We start from the raw sequence: 20984 nt of genomic DNA, 5'->3' as shown, positions 1-20984 counted from the left end.
TTAAATGCAGATAATTTGTTGATTTAATGTGTTCACACAACGCCCAAATTGCCTATTTGCATGAATAAAACTTAAGTAAGCTTTATTATTGTCAGGAAAACAGACTATCTGATTTAAAAAAAAAAAAGCATGGGATTATCAAACAGTTACTTTTATTTTGAATTGTTTGATAATCATTTCCTTTTAAGTGGATTATAAAGCCAGTTTGTGTGTGTAATGGACGGTTGACTCAGGTTAAGACTCATCCATGTGAAACTTCATTGTTGATACTTTCGTATCTCTAGAGGATCTTGTAGGACCAGTCGCTGTTATGCATGACCAGATAACTCTTGAGGAATGAAAATTAATGTCTGTAGATTCCAACCTCACACAGTAACTCATCAGTTTGTTTTTAAGATAATTTTGACATTTCTAACCTAACTTGACAGCACATGAACCCAAATGTGTGTTCCTCTCTTTCATGAGGAAAGCTGTGCAGTAGGGTCTGTTGTGAAATGTTTTGTCACCTCAACTGTGCCCCTACTGGATCAGGTTATGGACCGCACAGAGCGGGACCTCCCCACCCATCTCCTGATGGACACGGCTCGGTGCAGTCATGCTTGTTTATCCTCACACACATACGCATGATGCTTCACACTTGAAAAGAGAACGGGGTAAGGAACCTGAAGTTATTTTACCCCAAAGCAGAGCTTCTGGTGGTTGTGGCTCCGGTTGCTTTTGGAGTGAAGTCATTTTCTGTAGTCTGGGAGAGTGAATTGGACCCCCCCCCTCCCCGCTGGGAACCTCCTCATTCCTGCTACACTTGTATTTAATGTGTTTGAGTTTTACAGGGACTCCTGGTTAAATGGTGGAAGTTATTCAGAGCTGACCATAAATCAGCTTTTAGTTCCTTTTTTTTTTTTTTTTTTTTTTTTAATGAATGATGCTCTTTTTGTATGTCTGTATATGTAGCAGTGCAGCTGTGAGGACGACATTTTTATAAGCCACCCAGCTGTTTTTAAAGTGATTTAGTTCTATGTTGTGTGTTCAGCTGGAGAAATGAGACGTCTGGATCTTGATGTGGTGCAGTAGCCATGAAATCTACTCAAATCTTTACAGCTGGCTCTCTTTCCATTTGCCATTGTCATTAGTGTGTGTCTGGATTGTCTGACACGTAACCGTTCTGTCTATGCAACTCTGAATCAGATTCTGATTTGTTCTGGGCCCACATTTTGACTTGGAAAGGATATTGGGTGGCCTACTTGGGGTGGGGGTGGGGGTAGACTTTGAGGAGAAACGAAGCAAATTTCTTGTGTGGCGCTGGCTGGCCCACTGGATTTATTTTTTTGATATATTTATTTTTTTATATGTCAAGAAAAATTGGAATTGGTTTATTTCAAGCAACCAAAACCAAAAACTCCCTTTTCCTGGGGAGGTGTGGCATCCCATCCCTATATTTATGTTTCAATTAATTGCTTGAAAGAGAATGATGGGAAGTGAATTCCTATCATTATATGACCTTTATCTTACCAGCAGGATCAGTTTAGAACAGTGTCTTGTATACAATGTTGATCTGGTAAGAGGACCCAGCAATATAATCCCACCCTTTTTGTGTCTTATTGAAATTTAAAAGACCATGATTACAAAAAACGGTTCCTGACTTTTATTTCTTGTACTTTAACAGCCCAAATCAGACTGTGAGAACTGGACTGAGTGCCCCACCGCCCCCATGTTGTAAATAGGAAGGACCAGCTGGCTCCCAGAAGCCATAGACTTCTAAAAATAAACAGCTATTTGCCAAAATCAACTTCCTTGGTCTGATACCTTTTTAACGAGTTATTTAAGTTATAAACTATGTGGTCTTGTGTCAAATGTTGGACAGATTGTGTAGCTTGCTTTCAAGTGGTAGGGGTTTGGCCTTTCAATAAACTCACCCCTGATTAGTGAGAGTGATTGCCATAGAAATGTTGACTCAGACCAACTCGGACCAATCACTGCTTACTCTTTGTTGTTCCAAGATGGTGCATCTGTATTGAACTAAATATGGCAACTGAATTAACCGGGAGGTGAGCTATTTTCCATGGTGACATCACGCTCACTTGATCCAGGTGTCTTGCAGTCAATGGCCTAAATTCAGATTACCTGGAACTGGAAGTCTTGAATGAAGCCTGAAGTGATGCATGCTGGGAGATTGACCTATTAGCCAGACTTTTTACTTTGTCTGCCTCAACAACTTTTCAAAAATGAGTGATTGGGTTGGATGAAGTAAAAGGAGCATTGTTAGGTCCACCTGCAAATTAAGCTTCTAATTGTGCAGACGTTTAAAGTAAATTTTAACCAAAGCATCTGTTTCCTGTTGCCATATGAAAAGTGAAACGATAAATGTTTTTTTTAAAATGTCATTGAACTGTATATTATGTTGTAAATACCACCTTTTTTTTTTTTTTTTTTTTTTTTTTTTAGCAGTTAAGGTGGAAATTGCTCTCTTGTGCCCCAGGCTCTGGATTGGCTTCAAATTTTGGGGGCTTTGTCTGCACACGTACAAAAAAGGCAAAATGAACTTTATTATTTTAGGTTGACAAATGAGTCTAGATTTCTTTGAGTGTGACTGATGCATTAAATGATTCCTTTCATCTGTATCATTGCATTGCTGGAATATTTTGTGGACCAAAATGTTCCTGAGCGAGGATGAATGATGTTGTAAAAATTACTCTAGTTAATAAAAAGTGTTGCCAAATTTGTAATTGTATTTTTTTAAATTTAGTATAACAAACAATCCTTAATTACAGCAAAGAAATTATTATTATTATATTAAAAAATACTTGGATTGTAATGTGAATTTATACTTTGGTATTGGTTGCTTGCCAAAAAGTACAAAAAGTTTCATTCCAGTATCGATGAAATCATTTCAAGATGCAGATGAAATGAAACTCTACAGGAGTGCTACAGCAATGAAAAACTGACATCTGTTACTTTTATTCCTCAAGACTGATTTCTTTGACCCACATGCGACTTAGCAGCTGGTCTTGATCGGTCATGTGTAATAGTTATTTTAAATGTTAAAAGGGCATTCCCCTCCCTCTGTGTTCTTCATAGTCACTGGCTGATGACAGAGATGGATGTCAACTGTGTGCAGTGAGAGGAAAAAGTGGCTTTTCCTTTGCTGACAACAGCCAATAAACGCAGCAAAGTATGTTCTTAAGGAGAGGTTAAGGGTGTGTCTGAGGCCATGTGTGTGTGTGTGTGTGTGCGAGCAGGCCTCAGGCGGTGGGTGTGTGCATAATTGTTTTGCAGAGTAATCTTTACATTGGCACACTGGTGGCAAGTTTGTGGATGTGACCCACAGCATGTTAGAAACGAAGCACACTGAAGTAAAACCGCAAATGGGTTGTTTGTGGATGTGAAAAGGCAAAAGAACAAACTTGTGCGTGCACACACCTGGGAAAATATTTCACTATTGCTCTGAGTCAGGCTGTCAGCATGTTGTGATGAGCAGAAGCTTGTTTGTTAAAAGGCTGTCGAGACAAAACAGCGGGGTCAAACAGGGTTACAATTCCAGCCCCTGCTGCGTCAGCAGTTGGTGTATCTCTGCTATGCAATCTGTCAGTGGATTTGTTTATTTCAACAAACCATACAACAGAATAAATAGACTATTTTTTTTTTTTTTTTTTTTAGAAGTCTGTGCTACTGGGTGCCGGAGGAAGCCTATTGTAAAGTTTTGATTAGCCTATTAGCATTTCTTTGTGTTCTGACATGCTGTCCTCCCATCAGTCCGCTGATCCGTCTGAAGTACAGACCTGTGTCACAGATGTCATCTCAATACACTGTGACCCTCAGTGGTGCAGACTCCTCCCCCAAATCTCTCATTACACCCATGTCCCTAATGAAGGCACAACCTGGGTCCTCGCCGCACCACTTTAGCTTCATTTTTATCTCAAAGGAAGTCCTCTGTCGGCATTTAAATGACAGCCTTTAGCTCCTAAATGTAGAAATTTACCTATATGAAAATGTGATGACACTCTAATCAGGCATAGTTTTAATGTTTCATATAAAATGAGATTTATTGGGGGGGAAAATGTAGAAAAAAACTTTGAATGTAGAAATACAGCTGCAGGGTGGTGGCATTTGTCCCTATTGCTGTTGGGTTAAGAAAAAAAAAAAGCCTTAATTATTTATTTTTTAAACCGGATTTAACCAGATGGATGCTCATGTTTATGAGTTCATCACTACAACCTGGGTTAAAGCCTCATAAAGATGTTGGTTCTTTGAGTTCCATTTAACACTGAAAGTGTCTTTCTTTTTAATACCAGTTACATATCTCAGCAGTTGGAAGCTAAAATGATCCCAATCAGTAGCTTTTCTAAACACAAGTCTGCAAGTTGTTTTGAAGTTACAGCTGCACATTGTTTCCTTTTTATATAGGCTCCCAAAGATATCGTCCTTGGGTTGTCTTTGGTCTTGTGACTTTTAAAATTGTGTCAATTGTACCAGTCTGTAAAGGTCTGAGGGTCTCCGGCGAATGTAAATAAAAATGGACAGTAGGTGCGATTATCCTTTTGGTTTTTCAAGGCCTAATCTAATGTTTTTATTAGGGCTTTTTATTCTCTTCCTTTTACCCTGATGGCCACCGCTCTCAATCTGCACCATGGAGCAACAGACGTAAAGCGAAGAAGTAAAGCGGTCGACCTCTGTAAGAACGCAGGTTCAGTTCCTGGTGGCTATTGGTTGGCACCAGTGTTCAGCATCAGTGTGTGAATGAGTTTGGGAATGTGTGAATGGGACTGTGACTGTAAAGCACTGTGGGCCTTTAACAAGGGTGTGTAGTTGAGAGCCATGTTACAATTATCATTTTTGATAGGACGTGATTTTGACAAATCCTAGTTTGTTTTTTTCAAAAATGGGTAAATTGAAAACATAAATGGCTGGCACTTGGTTGGAATGGGGTCCAGTAGGAAAATTGTAGATAAGAAAATGTGATGACACTCTAATCAGGCATAGTTTTAATGTTTGACTGGGAAAAAACATTGCATTTGTGACAAATCTGACAATGATACTTTATTTTCTACAATGCCGAAAGTCTGATGGTCCATTTTTACATTGGTTTAGCTAGGATTTTCTTTTCTAGTATAACAAATTCCCCCAGTAGTTACTTTGTGACCTGCACAGATCTTGACTTTGAAAAGTTAAAGACTTGATTTTGATTTTAAATAAGCACTTAAATTTGGAAGTAAAAGTGATTTCTGCACAGGCTTCCTGACGAGCTTGTTACTGAAGGAAAAACGCAAAGAAAAACCCCAGGTTGCCAGGTTTTAAGCTTTGGGGCAACAATTAAATGAAAGAATTAGTCAGTATTACTAACTGGCAGCTCTCAATGGGTTTGGAAAGGACCTCATTGTGTTCCATTTACTATAAGCAGTAAAAGATGTATTTGTTTAACAATGCGAACATATGTGAATCCCAGTAAATCAAAACTATGAAAAAACAATTTGTGCCATATATTTAAAGCATTTTTTTTCTTTATTGTGATGCCATTGTTTAAGTACTAAGAATTCGTCAAGGTTTCTGCTACATAGTATGGTTTTAATCATTAAATCATCATAGAAAATAGTTAATTTTAAAACATTTTTCACAAAAAAGGCAGATACCACTATGATTGATTGCCAATGTCTTTGCTTTTCCAGATTTGACGACAAAAGTAGTGTCAAACTGAGGTGTTAATTTCTGCACTCCCTCTTTTCCAAGAGGTTTAACACAGTTTGTTTTTGATTGTAGTAGACATGCCTATGCTTTTATTATGGCATTGCACCTTTATGCGTCATTGCTGATTAGCTCTTAATGCTTTGTCGTTTAGGTGGAACAAGATAATCATATGTGTCGTAATCACCTGTTGGCATGTTAGTGGGTCTCCAGTGACAGTTTGTACCAAATGGTTGCAAGAATCCTAACATTTTCATTAGCATGACTTGGCATCGAAGACTTGACAGGACTGCTTGTTTGGACAGAAAACAATAAACTGGATTTTTCTAATCTCATTAACTTTTCAAAGCACTTTTGCGCCAAAGGCCGCAGTCAGCCATTTACACACATTTAAACAGCACTTAGTCTTTGAAAGTTCTTCTCAGAGACTGGAACAAAAATTTATTGATCCACATCAATAAAGCAAAAATACCAACCAAGTTGTGGGATTCGACAGCTATTTAATACTTTAATGTGTTTTGGAACACGGCACAAAAACAAGCCCATGATTTTGGGCAGATCCAGACATGACTATATTTCCCTCCAAGGATTCCAAATGAAACAGTTTTTCTTCCACACTAGTTATTTCACACAAACTGTATGCCGCGGCGTATTTTCTTACCAGATTTGCACACAAACGCAACACATCCACACAATAAGAAGCCCCTCTCACTCACTGTCTCCGTAAACGGTGTCTGCAGAGTTGTCTGCTGCTTGTATGCATTGCTTTGGAAGTCAAAGTACATGCCAAGCAAATGTGCACAAACATGTGGACTGCCGACAAGCATGTCGCGTCACTATGGTTACCAAACGGAGCCATTGCCATAGCAATAGGTTTGTGCTGAGACAGCTGAGGCCATGCGACAAGCCTGCTTAGGTTTCATGGCATTTCTCCAGGAATTAATGAGTCTTCGTTGTGCTTTCATGCACTAACCCTACTCAGCCTGAATAAAAGGTTTTTTGTCATTGCAATCACTATGCTTTATCATGCTTTTTTTTTTTCTCTCTGGTTTTTATTATTTTTTTTTGCTTAATTTTTCTTCACAATGAAGTACAATTTTTTTTTTTTTCTTAATTCTTGAAAAGTGTGCACATGGATTTAAAGCTTTGTTTATGCCTCGTGATCTTTCTGTCCAGGTGCAACATCGTGTCACAGGGCAGGTAATGGCTCTGAAGATGAACATCCTGGCCAGTAACAGAGCCAACATGCTCAGGGAGGTCCAGCTGATGAACAGATTATCACACCCTAACATACTCAGGTAACCTCACTCAAAACCTCCTTCAGATACCTGTAATGGGTTCTGGCTTCCCAGAAAAACACGTTATGTGGAGTGTGCATGAATGGAAACTGGAAAATACACCTGGCTTCTGCTCTTCCTTCAGGTTTATTGGAGTGTGCGTCCATGAGGGGCAGCTACACGCTCTGACAGAGGTAAAACACTCATTAAGGCCCCTTTGTGCTAGAGCCTAAATGCCCTATTATGTTGCTCTCATTTTACACATAATAAAACATTTAAATGCTATTTATTCCCTTTACCAAAAAGATACCAACTTGCATTTCTTGGAAATTATGTCATGTTGGCTCAATGCTGATTTTTTATCTTAGAGGCATCTTTTATAACGGGATGGACCTGACAATAGGCGTGTGCTTAAAAAATAGTCTGAAAAACATTTTTCTCCACCACAAAGCAGATCTTTATCCGTATGATTCTGCCTCTTCTTCATCAGAACAAAGCGATGAAGTAAAGCTCCTCAGACATTTGATTCACTTGATAAGTCGTTTCCTGTCTGGTGTAAATATAATTGACAAGAGTGAAAGACGTGGACAATGATCTTCAGAATGTCGTTAAGCCCATCAGGCTGGAATAGTCATCATGAGAAGGATGGATGAATGAGTTGATAGATCATTGATTCCCAAGGAAATTGCATGACTATCCATTGCTCCATCTATTCGTCATGTTTTATTGTGGAAAAAACATTGTAAAAATAGCCAATAAAACACAACAAAGCCTTAAAAAATACAAGATGCGTCACATAGAACAGGATTTTAAAAATGTATAGAAAAGTGAGTTGGACAATTTAGTGGCCCCCCTCTTTCCAGAGTCATGAGTTTGCATTGACTGACTTTTTTTTTCTATGTAGATGAAATTTTTTAAAAGTTTAGTTTCTCCAAAACCAAACAATCAAGAAGTATAAACTTTATTTAAAAATGGCAAAATAAATAAAAATAATGATTTTAACCAAATAGCAATGTTAACCAAAATGATTTGGTTTACTTTTTGATTTCCGTTTTCCTTGTTAAAGTTGACTTGTGGTGGCACAGCAGTCAAAGTTGCTTCTCATGGACCCCCCCCCCCCATGGGGTTCTGCATTATAACTGAGGCTTTTCTGCATATCACTGCTACACAGATCTCTGTACTTTCCCATTAGAAACTCTGATTAGGTATAGGAGCATGTGTGGAACAAAGGATGAAACGGTCACATAAGGCTGGGCAATAAATCAATTTCAATAAATTCAGAGATTTGAATTTGTTGTTTAAGATTTATTTTTGGAAAAATCTGGATTTTTTTTTTTTTTTTTTTTTTTTCTTGGGCTTCAGTTGTTTGGACTAAAGTCAGCACGCCTGTTTCTTCCTACGCGCAGACGCACAAAATGCCAACTAGCAAACAAGAGCTTGTTCCCTGAACAGGCACAGTTTATTTAGTTTTATGGAACTATAAATCTGTTTGAAGGCTTTGACTATTATATTTTTTTTGTCCAATTGTCCTATCCAATGTTGCTCTAGCTAGCAGCAGCTCCCAAGACAGCCTGTTTGTAAAACATTGTTTTACAAACCTTTTTACAGCTTGTATTTAGTTGCACTTTTGTGTTCTTGTCAGCTTCTAAAGGAGATGTTAAAATAAAAATAGGGTTTGTTTGATATATTATGTCATTTGTAGTTTTTAATTAAAAAAAAAACCACAAATGTATAATAATAATTATAAAGGGGAGGAAAAAATCAATTAAAATTGGAAATTGAATTTTGTGTAGAAATAAAATTAGATTGAATTTTTTGGCCTTATTGCCCAGCCCTACTGGCACGCAAATCTGAGAACTTTAATTTGTAAACCTGAATTCACACTTTTTAGTTTTTCATTGATGGTTCACTCAAATTTGCTTATAATAACTTTCTCATAATAATGTCTGTTTTATGTAGCATCTCGAGCTTTGACTAAACTGAAGCGACTGGTGGTTTTTAAACTGGATACCATTTTTAGAAATTGACAACCCTTAAGGCAGTTGTCCCCCACCAAAGTTAGTGTTAGAAAGCTTAACACAAGAATGATGACGCCACAAACCCTACCCAATTGTTATCTACAGGATAACAATTGGGTAGGGTTATTCTGTCATTAAAGGGGTTTTGAAATCTCTTTCGCTGTACCTGCATGTTCTTCAAACACCTCTCCACTTGAACTCCACTGAATACATGCGAGCATCTATCAGCGTCTGAGCAAGGGGACCGTAATTTACTAAGCACACAGATGCGGGTCAGGGCAGTTCACGTCATTTGGTTTGCACATGTGATAAGCAGAGAGGAAGTTGCCATGGTTACCTAACAGCTCAACAATGAAGAGAAAACAATATCCGGAGTGGAGAGTGGGATATCAGGTATGCACACACCAGAGGACTGTGTGTGCGGCACTGTTTGGTTTGTTTTTTTTCCATTCAAGGATTTCAATAAGACTATTTGATGAAGACTGAAAATGTAAACCAAATCATCAATTGTTTTTATTAGTCTTTTAAAATATTACAAAAGTATTTTAAAAATTGTAACCAAAAACTGCTACGTTTTTCATCACAGGTTTTGTTTTGCGGCCATTAAAAAAATGGTTTTATTTGTAACCTATGACTCAAATAAGTCTTCAGGTTCAAAACTCAGCATTGCATTAAACATTTTTCCCCCAAATGTACTGGGGGCTAAAATAAACCTGATTTTACTTAGGTGATGGGACTACAAGATTTTAAACCTTTTGAAGCCAGATTTTTATTTACAGCTTTGAAAAAATGTCACTTCTGTTTTTGTTTTAAGGAAGATGCTAAATTAAGGTAATGTTGGAACTGAAGTGGTTTGATGCATAATTGCATCGATGGGCTTTAAGGGGTCACATTTGAATACTGAGTGTGTCCTGCTTCCCTAAAGTTCATTGGTTTTCTGTCTTGCTGTACAGTACATCAACGGGGGGAACTTAGAGCAGCTGTTGGACAGTGAGGTGTACCTGTCGTGGAGTGTGCGGCTCAGTCTGGCTCTGGACATCGCACGAGGACTCAAGTACCTGCACAGCAAGGGCATCTTCCACAGGGACCTCACTTCAAAGGTGACTACACTAAGCATCCGAAAATGCACTGGAAGGATGTTTTTGTTTTAAATGGTTCTGGTACGGTTGTTGCCTTCTCAGAGTTGAATTGAAATTTCATCAGCTTACTTAAATGGGAATATCAAACATCACTATTTTACTTATGATTTTTTTTTTTAATGTCTTCAAAAACTCGAGCACCTGGCTGGTTTTTTAATTCAATTTTTAATTCAATTTTTTTTCTTTTTGCTAGACAATGGTAGAATAAAAATGTTTTCTTTTGAAAGAGTTTGATTACCAGTCTGTAGGCTTCCTTGGAAGATCCTTTCCTGCAATGACGCATCGCCATCAGCCGGCTGACTGTCGTGCAAGCTACACCCATGCTGATAGTGACATGTCAAGATAAATGAAATATTTATTTTACCATTGAGGAAAAAGGAAAATCCATTAAGAAAAACGGGAAGACAAAACACATGATTTTCTTACCTAAATTTGTCAAAAAATATTGAATATGAATGAACGAAATATGCTAGTGGTTCAAGCAGGGAGGGGCTTTTTTTTCCCTTTTGCTATTGTTTAGTAGCGCATGTACAGCTGGAAGAGGCTTGGTGTGAAATACTAAAGCGGTACAAAAATCTTGTGAATCTTGCTCCAGGTTTTTTCTTATACAGCCCTGTTCCAATTTTATTCATTTTATTCTGTTTTACACAGTTGAGACCGTCCCGTATCAACTGTGTATTTCTCTGTGAATCTTGATACGTGAAAGGCTTGGGGTCATATGATTCAAGCTGGGTGCAAACCGCAATTAATTATTTCTCATCCGTTTTCAATTTTCAAACAGTTGGCAATTGCATGAATTAAATGGGACGCCATACATAAATCACTACCAAATCCAAGTCCTTGATTGGTCAAAGTTGGACCTGGTTTAACTTTCAACATGCGTTCAATGTATTTGTTGGTGTTTTTGTAGGTGGAGCCTGAAAACAGTCGTAGAAACTTGCGAACCTACATGTAAACATCAGTTTTGAATGCGGATTTCAAAACATACATTTAGGTGCTTTTACATACACTTTTTTCTTTTATTTGAAAGCGGTCTCTCAACCACACATTGCCAAGGGTTGTGTTAATATAGCTCAAAGATATAATCCTCTACTTTCTCTCCAGCCATCAAGAAACAAAAACTAAACCTCATCTCTGTAAGGAATTTGATTGAACTCATTTAAACTCAATAATCCTAAGTGTTTTTGCAGCATCTGCTGAAACACCATGATTTAACATCACAGCAGATTAAATCCCATCCAAAGCCAGGAGTCATTGGGGATCATAATAGTCTGAGGATCCTGATTAACAGCTAATCTTGAGGCATGAGTGGATATCTAAGTAGTTTTGAAGACTTTGATAAATTGATGCGGTTAAAAACCAAAATTCACAAACTCAATCATTTAGTCAAATTACTGCTGAGAAAGGTATCCTGCATTTGCTTGGTGACCTGCAAAGAGGCCAATTTCCAAATTTTTATTTATCAAAAAACAACAAACACAACACAATCTTTTAAAGCAGTTGATAACCATGTTTAGTGTTTGATTACATAAGTGAATGAGATAAATATCTTTGTATGGACATTTTTTCTCTTAGTCTTTTAGATACTGAGATGCCTTTAACTGCAATAAAATGTTACATCACAGCAGAGGGAAACATGGAGCAGTTGCAGCAGAAGGTTCACTCTGCAGTGAAAGATGTTTTATTTGTGACCTCTGATCCTCCGTGCAGAACTGCCTGGTGCGCTGGGAGGGCGACGTGTGCTCAGCTGTGGTTGGAGACTTTGGCCTTGCAGAGAAAATTCCAGATTACAGGTCAGTATACAACACGTAGTCACCTGTTAGCCATGCGGTCCAATAAGTTTACCTCAATAAATCACATTGCTTCACTTCCCCTTTTCACCTATGCATTGTGCCTGTTCCATATCTCCCTGTGCACACAAATATATGTTTGCCTTTTTTTGTTTTTTTTCGTTTGGGCATGTCGTTTTGCCATGGTCACGTAAAATGAAATCGCGCAAAGGCAGCCTGGTTTTTCTAAAGTGTGGCGCCACCTCTCTTGGTATCGTGGTTAACTCCCTTTGCTATCGGTAGAATGATAATTAATGCTCTCAAGGTATAGTTTGGAGTGAACACAAGTTATCTTCTAGCAGCTAAATCAATATTTGATCTGAACTTTCTTAGCTTGCCTCTAGCTCAAACCTTCCATGCTGCCATTGTTGCTCTGTCATGCTGCAGCCATTCAGCTGTTTCTTCAGTGACACGCTGTTTGTGTAAATGTTTGATCACCATAGCAAAAATGCCATCTAGGAAAAAGGGGGAAAAAACCTCCACTTAAAAACCTACGGTGGTAAAGCTCACTTTAATGCTTTGGAGTTTGTGGACTTGTACATTTTCTTTTGGGTTGTTGGCACAGAAGTTAGCCTAACTAATTTCCCAGCATGCCTTTGTGTACACCCTCTCCCATTAGCGCCTCACAAGTCCAAACTAACATGACCGTAGCAAAAGAAAAACTGTGAGCCATATCACAGGTATCCAGCCACATTGTTTAAATTATTTGATTATAAACCTTTATTATTATTTTTTATTTTTAAACCTGGAGGGTCAAATTTGGCCCTTATGTTTTTTTTCCCCCATTGCATTTTTATTTTATACTTATTTTTTGTGCTATGGTTAATTTCATTCCACAATGAATAAACAAATAATAAACAAAAAACACAAATGATAAGCCAAAAAAGTTGCCAAATGTACCTTAAAAGCCCAGATGAAATGTGTTCTTTCGTTTTCCAGGCTTAGGATTTGTGTACTGAATTAATACAAAATTACATTTGAATGCACCAAGTGCAGCAACATGCATTCTGAAACCAAAGATAATTTTTATACGTATGCATTTCAGGTTGCTATTCCTAAAGTAAAAATGAAAATCCAAAGTCAGAAGCTATTTTATCTGAAACATTTTAGGCAGAATTCATTATTAATGATCAAACACTTTCATGAAAGGCCTAAAAACAATATTTCTATGACATTTAAAACCTTCTCTTCTGCGTTTCTGATGGTAGATGTCAAATTGAGTTATCAGTTCTTCTTGTGGCCTTAGGAGGAAAGTGAAGTATTATTACGAGAGGAATCTTGAGCAACTTCAAAGCTGAAGCTCCTGCCAACACTTGCACAGACACTCATATTTCCTATCCGCCCTCCTCTTCCCCCTTCCTCTGCAGTCATTTAGTAAAAACCCAAATCTTGTTGAGACGCGCGGCAGCTGCCTTTGTAAACTGACCTGCCCTCTTCTGTGTTGAACTGGAGTTCTGCATCCGCTCGCTGCCTGTTTGTAAAAATGTGGCTCACTATTCGGGAGCACAAGTTTCTACTGTGTGACTTTTTTTTTAAGGCTTAACACTAAGATAACTCTTACAGTATGACTCACTTATCTTTCGCCAATTCATTCTTCTTCTAAATGTATGCCCCTTTAACCTTTTTCCCCAGTTTACTTTGCATATCTGCACCTCTGTTTGCTTCAGCTGTAGCAGCCAGAGAATTGTGTATTTTCCTCAACCTGACGGTCATGTTTACTTTATTAAACCACTCAAACACCGTAGCTTCCTGAGGCAAACACAAGCGGAATGCACAATGTTGACCGACATTTATTTAATCGCTTGTGGGGAATTTTTATAAGCGGATGTGAGGAGAAAATGATAAAATCACGTTTACCAGCAAGTAAAAGCTCACCAAGGTTCTGCTTTTGGATCAAGGTTAGATCAGGCTGTTCTCATGACTGGGGTAGAACCTGACAAAGTTGAGTTGGTGGGGGAGAAACCCTCTAAACCAAGTATTTTTCTTCAAAACAAATAATTATGGTTCTTTTAAAAAATATTTAAATAATTTCTTTAGAGAATCCCTTTGTAGGCAATGTTTCTTCAGTAGCAGAATTAGGTTGATATTTCAGACTAATTGTGTATTTTGTGGCACAAGCACCATATTTGGTATGGATGTACATTAGATCTCCTTTTTCAGAAAAGCACGTTGGCCACAAGAAATATATATCGGATGGATGGATGGATAGATAGATATCTAGATATGATATAATAATATACAAACATATTCCATGTCTATTTTGCCTCAGTCTCAACAATATGGGCTGTCTGTGCGCAAAATCCAGTCTATAAACTTGAGGGGTACCTACTAAATACTATTATATGTGTATATTATATGTAATTTGAAAATCTTAGATTTTCTGGTGGGCTAATGTGTCTTTCTGAAAAAAGGGATCCCAAAATACATCCATAGTGCTTGTACCATTTAATGCACATTATTTTAACAACAGGTCTTACTGGGTTAACTTTCCCTGTTGGGTCCATTTAAGTCAAACCTCTTCAGATGTTCTCCAGATTCTTCTTTTTCTCCTAACTTTGAAATTCATAGCTTGCTCTTACTCCCCCCCCCCCCCCCCCTGCACTTGCTGAAGTTTCCTGCTGCACTATTGTCAACAACAAGCCATGAAAGTAGATCGGGAGGAAGTATCTGCTGGTCGTCTGTTCTTGCAAATTCTTGTCTTCCTTCCTTTTTTCTTAATTTTTGTTAGTTGCATAACCTAATCTCCACATTACTAAAAGATGTTGTGTTTTAGATACAAGATTTACGCCATAACACCGTTAAGTGAGTTATCTGATAATTAGACAGTGTTACCGCTGTTTACATGGATCAATTTTTTTTTTATTGTACTGTCGAGGTAAAAAAAATGATAGGATTTTTTTTAAACACATATCTAAAAATATTGTTCGTTTAAACTAGTGGTCTGCAACCTGCGGCACCAGAGCTGTGGCTAATTTTAAAAAGTAACTGTAAAGTAAAAACTAAATGGGTAGTAAAGTTTTAAAAAAAAAAGGAAACTACCGTAAACTAACTTTATTAAAGTCATTCACAAACCGTTAGAGGACAGTACGTATCACAAATCGAACTAAAACAGATTTTTGTTCACCGTGTCCACAGAAAATCAATTGGAGGTCAGTGAGTACAACAGGTCTCTTAATGAGCTTTGATTTAATTTCTTACTTATAAATGTCTGGCTGAGATGCACCACAAACTGTAAGATAAGCTTCTTTTTTTTTAAACACTGCTGACAGTAGACTACCTACTACTACATTATAGATAATTCTATTTGACATACTTGGTGTCTTTATTTTGAAAGGAAGTAATGTAAACCTCTGTCAAAAGTTATGAACTTTGAAAGTTTTTTTTTTCTTTTTGCCAAAACAGTATATTTATCATAAAAGTAAGTCTTTTTTTTTTCCCCGCTAAAGGGTAAAGTATGTCTTTGTGGCTTCTTCTGGGTTTCAGTTTGTGAGAAATTTACCCGAATGCATCTTTAAGTATTAAAGGTTGTAGGCCACTAGTTTAAATAATCTAATCCAATTCCAAACGGGCATACATTTGTGTTAATCCTGTTTTTATTATATATATTTTGATAATTATTTACCTTTTTTATAAAGTGTGATAAATGTAGTGATAACAGCTATCAATACTTCAAATTGTGTTTTTATTACTGAATTAAAGAGAATTCAAATTTAAGTTTTACATAATAAGCTAAAATTTTAACTAGATTGAAAGTGTGTGACTTTTAGGTGGTTTCATCAGCCTTTATTTCTGGTTTTAATCCAACTCCAGTAAAAGCATTAGATCAGTGCTGGCAGACTGAGCTGAATCTTTTGCTGCAGCTGTTCAGGCTTGACTCCAAACATTTGTATAACTCGATCATAAAGGCCTTCTGGTTTCCTGCTCACTAATGGTTTTCACTCAGATTGATTTGAAAGTTGATCTTTCTGATTTAACATGAACTCTTCTGTCCTTTTTCCCCTCCATTCATTGATGCTTCTTTATAGCGAGGACGACGTCCAGGAGCCTCTTGCTGTTGTCGGCTCCCCGTACTGGATGGCTCCAGAGGTGCTCAGAGGAGAAATTTATAACGAGAAGGTACTGACAGGTCTTTTTATTCACTCCTCTTCAGCTGCAGACTGTTGCAAAAAGTTCAAGGTCAAAAGTGGGAGTAATGACAGCCAGTCAAATAGACCTAGAATTCAGGGACTGCTGTAGGATGATAAATATTTAGTTACTTTGTCATCATTGGCACACAATAATGGAAATGTTATTGAATGGATGCATATTTATTCATTCCAGTTGCTGGTATTTCCTGCAGGACTCATTGTAAGTTTTATAGTTGTTGAGAATTCCTGGAAGAAACCAGATATGGAACTCTAAAACAAAAACATTCCTATAAGAAAGTAAGCCTCGAAAAGTGATCCATTTTTGCATGAATTAAAATGAACTATACACACCATTTTTGATTAATTATACTGATTTATTTTTATTTTTCTCTAGATAGTAGAGATACTAGAAAGTAATAGTGCTTGAAAAAGGATGGGTAGAAAAAAATCCTATTTGTTTCCAGAATTTTCCGTTTGTATATATCTTTAAAAATTGTTTAACTTTTTAGAATTTCCTGAAATGCACAGACTTTTTTGGGTTGTCTTTACGCAAGGTTTGTCTTCGTGAAAATTCTCCCTGTCTTACATTAGTTTCCATTCGTGGAAGTACCTTTTTGCAAGTTTTTAAATTATTTGCGTTGTATTATATTTTATATCTGTAACCTTTAGTCATTTTGATTTCTGGAACAAAATGCTGGTGTGCTCATAATAACCCACTTTATGAATTATTCTTATGGCTTGTTTTTATAATGTGTATGGTGGCTGTAGGCTGACTTTTGAAGGCATTTCCTCATAGCTTATTGCCGTAGTTGAGGTGGAGCAGTAATATCACACAATATAATTATAATTCTAATTGAGAGAAAAACTATCCTCGCTTAGGATCCCTAAAACCCTTGATATTTTTAGCAACATATTTGATTTGTGATCTCTGTAGATCCTCTAACCATTCTGTCTCTGCAGGTCGACGTGTTTGCATACGGCATCATCCTGTGTGAGATTATTGCGAGGATACAGGCCGATCCTGACATCCTGCCACGTACTGAGGTGACTAAGCCTTCATCTGATCTGCTTATCATTGCATTGCGTGTGTTCTTTCATTCAGTTACTTTTATTTCACGAGTCTTTAGATTGAGTTCATCCACAAATGGAGACAAATGATCTAAAGGCTAAATTAGGAGTTCAGTTTATCTGGATCATATTGAAGCACAGTTCCTCTTTTCCACAATCTGAATGTTGCTGTTGTTCCAAACTGGCCTGCATCCAGCTCTGTCATAATGACATTTCTTTAAAGCAACCATTGCAGCACATGAGCTGATTTTGACAGCCAGAAAACCTTTCAACATATCTCTTTCAAATTTTTCTGATTGTGATCTTGGGCAGTCAGGAAGCTTAATTTATCTCAACAGAACATTTGAATACTGGTCTGAAAGCTGGTGACAAAACGTGTATGGATTGTCGGTTCACTGGAAAACCAGTTGGTCATCCACTTCCTCATTACATGCATATTTGAAGCACACTTTTTAAGTTTCTGGCATGCCAGAACTGAAAGCATGCCACAGTCAATCTTGATCTGTGGACATTAGTGTTGATGTAGATATTGTTGCTTTCCTCCATTCTACATGGACAAACGTCGAGCCACACGCACCAGCAGAATGCTAAACATTAAACAGCCAGTGCAGAAATCAGCTAAAGTGAGTCTAACACTGATATGAGAAACTGTCATGTCATCTCCAAAGAGAAAGCAAAAGCATCAGAACAATAGTTTCAGGTTGCTACAATGCTCCATACATGCTTTACAGATTCCTACATATAACCGTATTCACTATAATTCTGCACCTTTGTGTTTGTTCTGTCATCGTAAAAATTTTAGTTTGTGTCTAAGCAGAAGTTAAAAAAAAGTCTCTTAAAAGTTAAAAATGTTGGCTTGCATTACATTTCTGTGCAGGACTTTGGTCTGGATGTGGAGGCCTTTCAGCGCATGGTGGAAGACTGCCCCCTTGACTTCCTGGAGATGGCAATTTCATGCTGTAATGTAAGAAATGATCTCCTGACCGCTCATCAGTTCCTGTTTTCTATCTTCAAACCTTATGTTTGATGGGAAAGCGTGAACAAGTACTCTGTTTATGCAAGTCACAATAGAATTTTTAAGTTGTTTTCATATTTTGGGATGGGGACAAAGAAAAAAGCTGCAGCAGTCCCAGGATGGTTTTCATTTTTTAGCATTCAATTTTCAAAACAATGCTTGCCATTACAAGGGCTTTCCTGTTTATTCACACTCCCTTCCTGACGAGCTTTTAATGGGAGGGGCTGGTTAAATGAATCCAAAACTAAATTTTAACATTCATTATGCTAAGCTATAATGAGGCTTTGGCCCTCTGGGTTATTGAATCATTGCATTTCCAGCATTTCCAGCAGTAACTTCCTGTTTGTGTTGGGTTTCTGTTGTTAAGGTGAAAACCTTCTATTTATATTAACTTTAGAAGTTGTTTCTGGATATTTTTAGTTTAGACTCTGAAGTTTTGATGAATGTTGAGTCAAAACACTAAGAATGCAAAAACACTAAAAGTTTTGCAAATGTATGACAAAATCAGTTTATCACTGCAGTTCTCCTCTAATGTTGCCACTGTAATCTGAAGTGTCCGTCTGCTCTGCCAGATGAATGCAGAACTCCGTCCATCTTTTGCCCAAATCGTAGCAGAGCTAGAAAAGATACAAGCTGAGAGGGCGCAGAGGCATGAACCTCCTGTTAAAAGTAGGTGATTATTATTATTTTTTGCACACGCAGAAATGCCAGATATTTTGTTTAGAATTTAAACCTTTTTTTTTTTTCTTCTCCGAAAGTCATGTCTCTAGCTATCGATTACAATCGGAGGAGGTCTCTTCACTTTTTCCCGGATTCCCACCTCTCGCGCAGCAAATCGGACATGCTGCATAATTTAGACACATTCCCGTCTGTTACCCAGGCACCCCCCGCCCGGGTAAACCCCTTTTCTCAGCGGGAGGACCTTAAAGGAGGCAAAATCAAGCTTTTCGACACTCCCAGCAAGTCCGTCATCTCCCTGACCTTCACGCTGCCCCCTCCACCGTACTGTGATGACATACCAGCGTCTGATGCGGATGAAACTGAGAAGTCGCGGGGGCACAGGCGCTGCCACTCGCTCCCCTGCACACCTCCTCCACACCTCACGTCAGCACCGAACTCCGTCCTCACAGATGAGCTGACGTTTGAGACTGACAGTTTAAAAGACTCAAGCATGGGGGACGTTTCAAGAGAGGAGGGGAGGAGTCGGGCTGGAGGAGATTCAGGTCTTCCATTCTCTCTGGATCCACCATCACTCAACCTGCTGGACGCGAAGCAGGAAAGGGGGGAGGAGCCTATGGATTGCAGCAGCTCACCGGACACACAGGATTCATCGTCTCCTTACACCAAACAGCCTCCCCCTCCCTCTCACTCTTCTACTCCCTTCCAGCCCTCCACTCCTCCCATCTCAAACGGTTGGGGGTCAGCCATCTCTAACGGGCCCCCCTGCCTGCCGCCCCTCTCTAGCCTGGACAACCATAATGTAGTCGTGAGCCGACCGCTCGGCTGGACCGCTGTTGCCAACTCTCCCAACAACAACGGCTATCACTCCCCTCCCAGCGACCCTGCCGGTTCCTCCCTCTTTGCTTCCGGCAGCGGACACTCTCTGGACCAGGAGGAGGTGATCTCCTGTCCCGGGTGCTGCCTGGCTGGCTTTCGCTTCCCCTCCTTGTGCCTAAGAGCCCCCCCACGCAGAAATCCTTACAAGAACTTGAACGGGGACCGTGCGGCGTCCCGCGGTTTGCTCTGTCCAGGGCCCAAGGGTTTGCCGCCCTCTCCTATTCCCACAAGCACCACCAACAGCTTGGAGCCGGGGTTCGCCTTGCCAGGGGCAAAGACATAAACACTTGATCCCTTCCCTGGAAATAAAGCAGGTCTTCTTAAAATTTGCACACGTTTTAATGCAGCAATACTCTGCTTTATTTCCAGACATTCTATTTCTGGTCAGGTTTAGGAAAATATTGTCCAGAGTTTTGGAATTGTCTGACCTCTTGCAAAGCTGTGGGACAAGAACATTGCTGATGATGCCCTCTGCTGGACTCAGGGTGTCACAACCTGTAAGATTTGATGTGATTGACTGGCGGAACAGCTCAGAACATGAACACTCCAGTTTCAAGCTCAGTCAGTCATACTGTGTACATTTTGCAGATTTAAAGACTCCTATAATGATGAGGAGATGATGCTGAAATGAGGAATGTTAAGCTTAGTATTATTACTGTTGCAACCATTTTTGATGTTTGGTTCTGCTTCTGGATGAGCAGGCAGTTTTGCTTTGTCTTTAATTATTAAGAGATGGACGGCACATTGCAGGTGTGTGTGTGTGTGCGCGTGTGTGTGTAGCTCGAGTGTTTGTGCTGAACAGTTTGTTAAAAATATTTTTGTTGCTGTATGATCCGTTCTTGTTGCCCGTTTAAGCACTTCAGCCGTATTACTGTTAAGGAAACTGTTTATCATATTTGGGAAATGACTGTCAACGGCTTAAGAGATGTACAGATTCTTATTATTTAAAGACTGCATTAAATAAAAAGATAGAATGCACTATTGTCTCGTGTGTGTGTGTAAGTTAATGCCGTTTTGAGTTAAAAATATATTTTTTATACCAATTTGAAGCCTGTTTTTTAGTTTCATGGTTGTTTGTGGGACAAACAAGCTTGTGAAGTGTTGGAACATGGTTCAGTAAGTGTTGATTTTTTTTCGTCTCCATGGAACAAAATTCCTGTTCAAATCAAACATTAATTTAAAATATTAAATGGCTAAAATGTCAATTTCAATTGATGTGGATGTTACATTTATCAACAAAGGGTCAAAACTGTGTTATTCGATGTATTTTCTGCAAGC

The 20984-nt window shown here is 38.5% G+C and overlaps 1 protein-coding gene across 2 annotated transcripts in view; it reads left to right on the top strand.

Moving 5' to 3' along the window:
* Positions 1–20684, top strand: part of tesk1b (testis associated actin remodelling kinase 1b) — a 30077-nt gene extending 9393 nt beyond the window's left edge. The window contains exons 4-12 of one of the 2 annotated variants that reach the window (XM_023966172.2): positions 6853–6974; positions 7099–7147; positions 9925–10071; positions 11821–11903; positions 15965–16055; positions 17027–17110; positions 18012–18098; positions 18722–18818; positions 18908–20684. In XM_023966172.2, coding sequence (XP_023821940.1) covers positions 6853–6974; positions 7099–7147; positions 9925–10071; positions 11821–11903; positions 15965–16055; positions 17027–17110; positions 18012–18098; positions 18722–18818; positions 18908–19989 — 1842 coding nt within the window. In that variant the 3' untranslated portion in view covers positions 19990–20684. Of the gene's footprint in view, positions 1–6852; positions 6975–7098; positions 7148–9238; positions 9365–9924; positions 10072–11820; positions 11904–15964; positions 16056–17026; positions 17111–18011; positions 18099–18721; positions 18819–18907 lie in introns of those variants that run through there. The other variant, XM_078935908.1, reaches the window with a different exon arrangement.
* The last annotated feature ends 300 nt before the right edge of the window (positions 20685–20984 follow it).

Source organism: Oryzias latipes, chromosome 18 (assembly GCF_053564925.1).
Source record: "Oryzias latipes strain Hd-rR chromosome 18, Olatipes_Hd-rR_3.1".
NCBI lineage: Eukaryota > Metazoa > Chordata > Actinopteri > Beloniformes > Adrianichthyidae > Oryzias > Oryzias latipes.
Note: the sequence above shows the minus strand (reverse complement) of the source record. Positions and strands in the feature narration are given on the sequence as shown.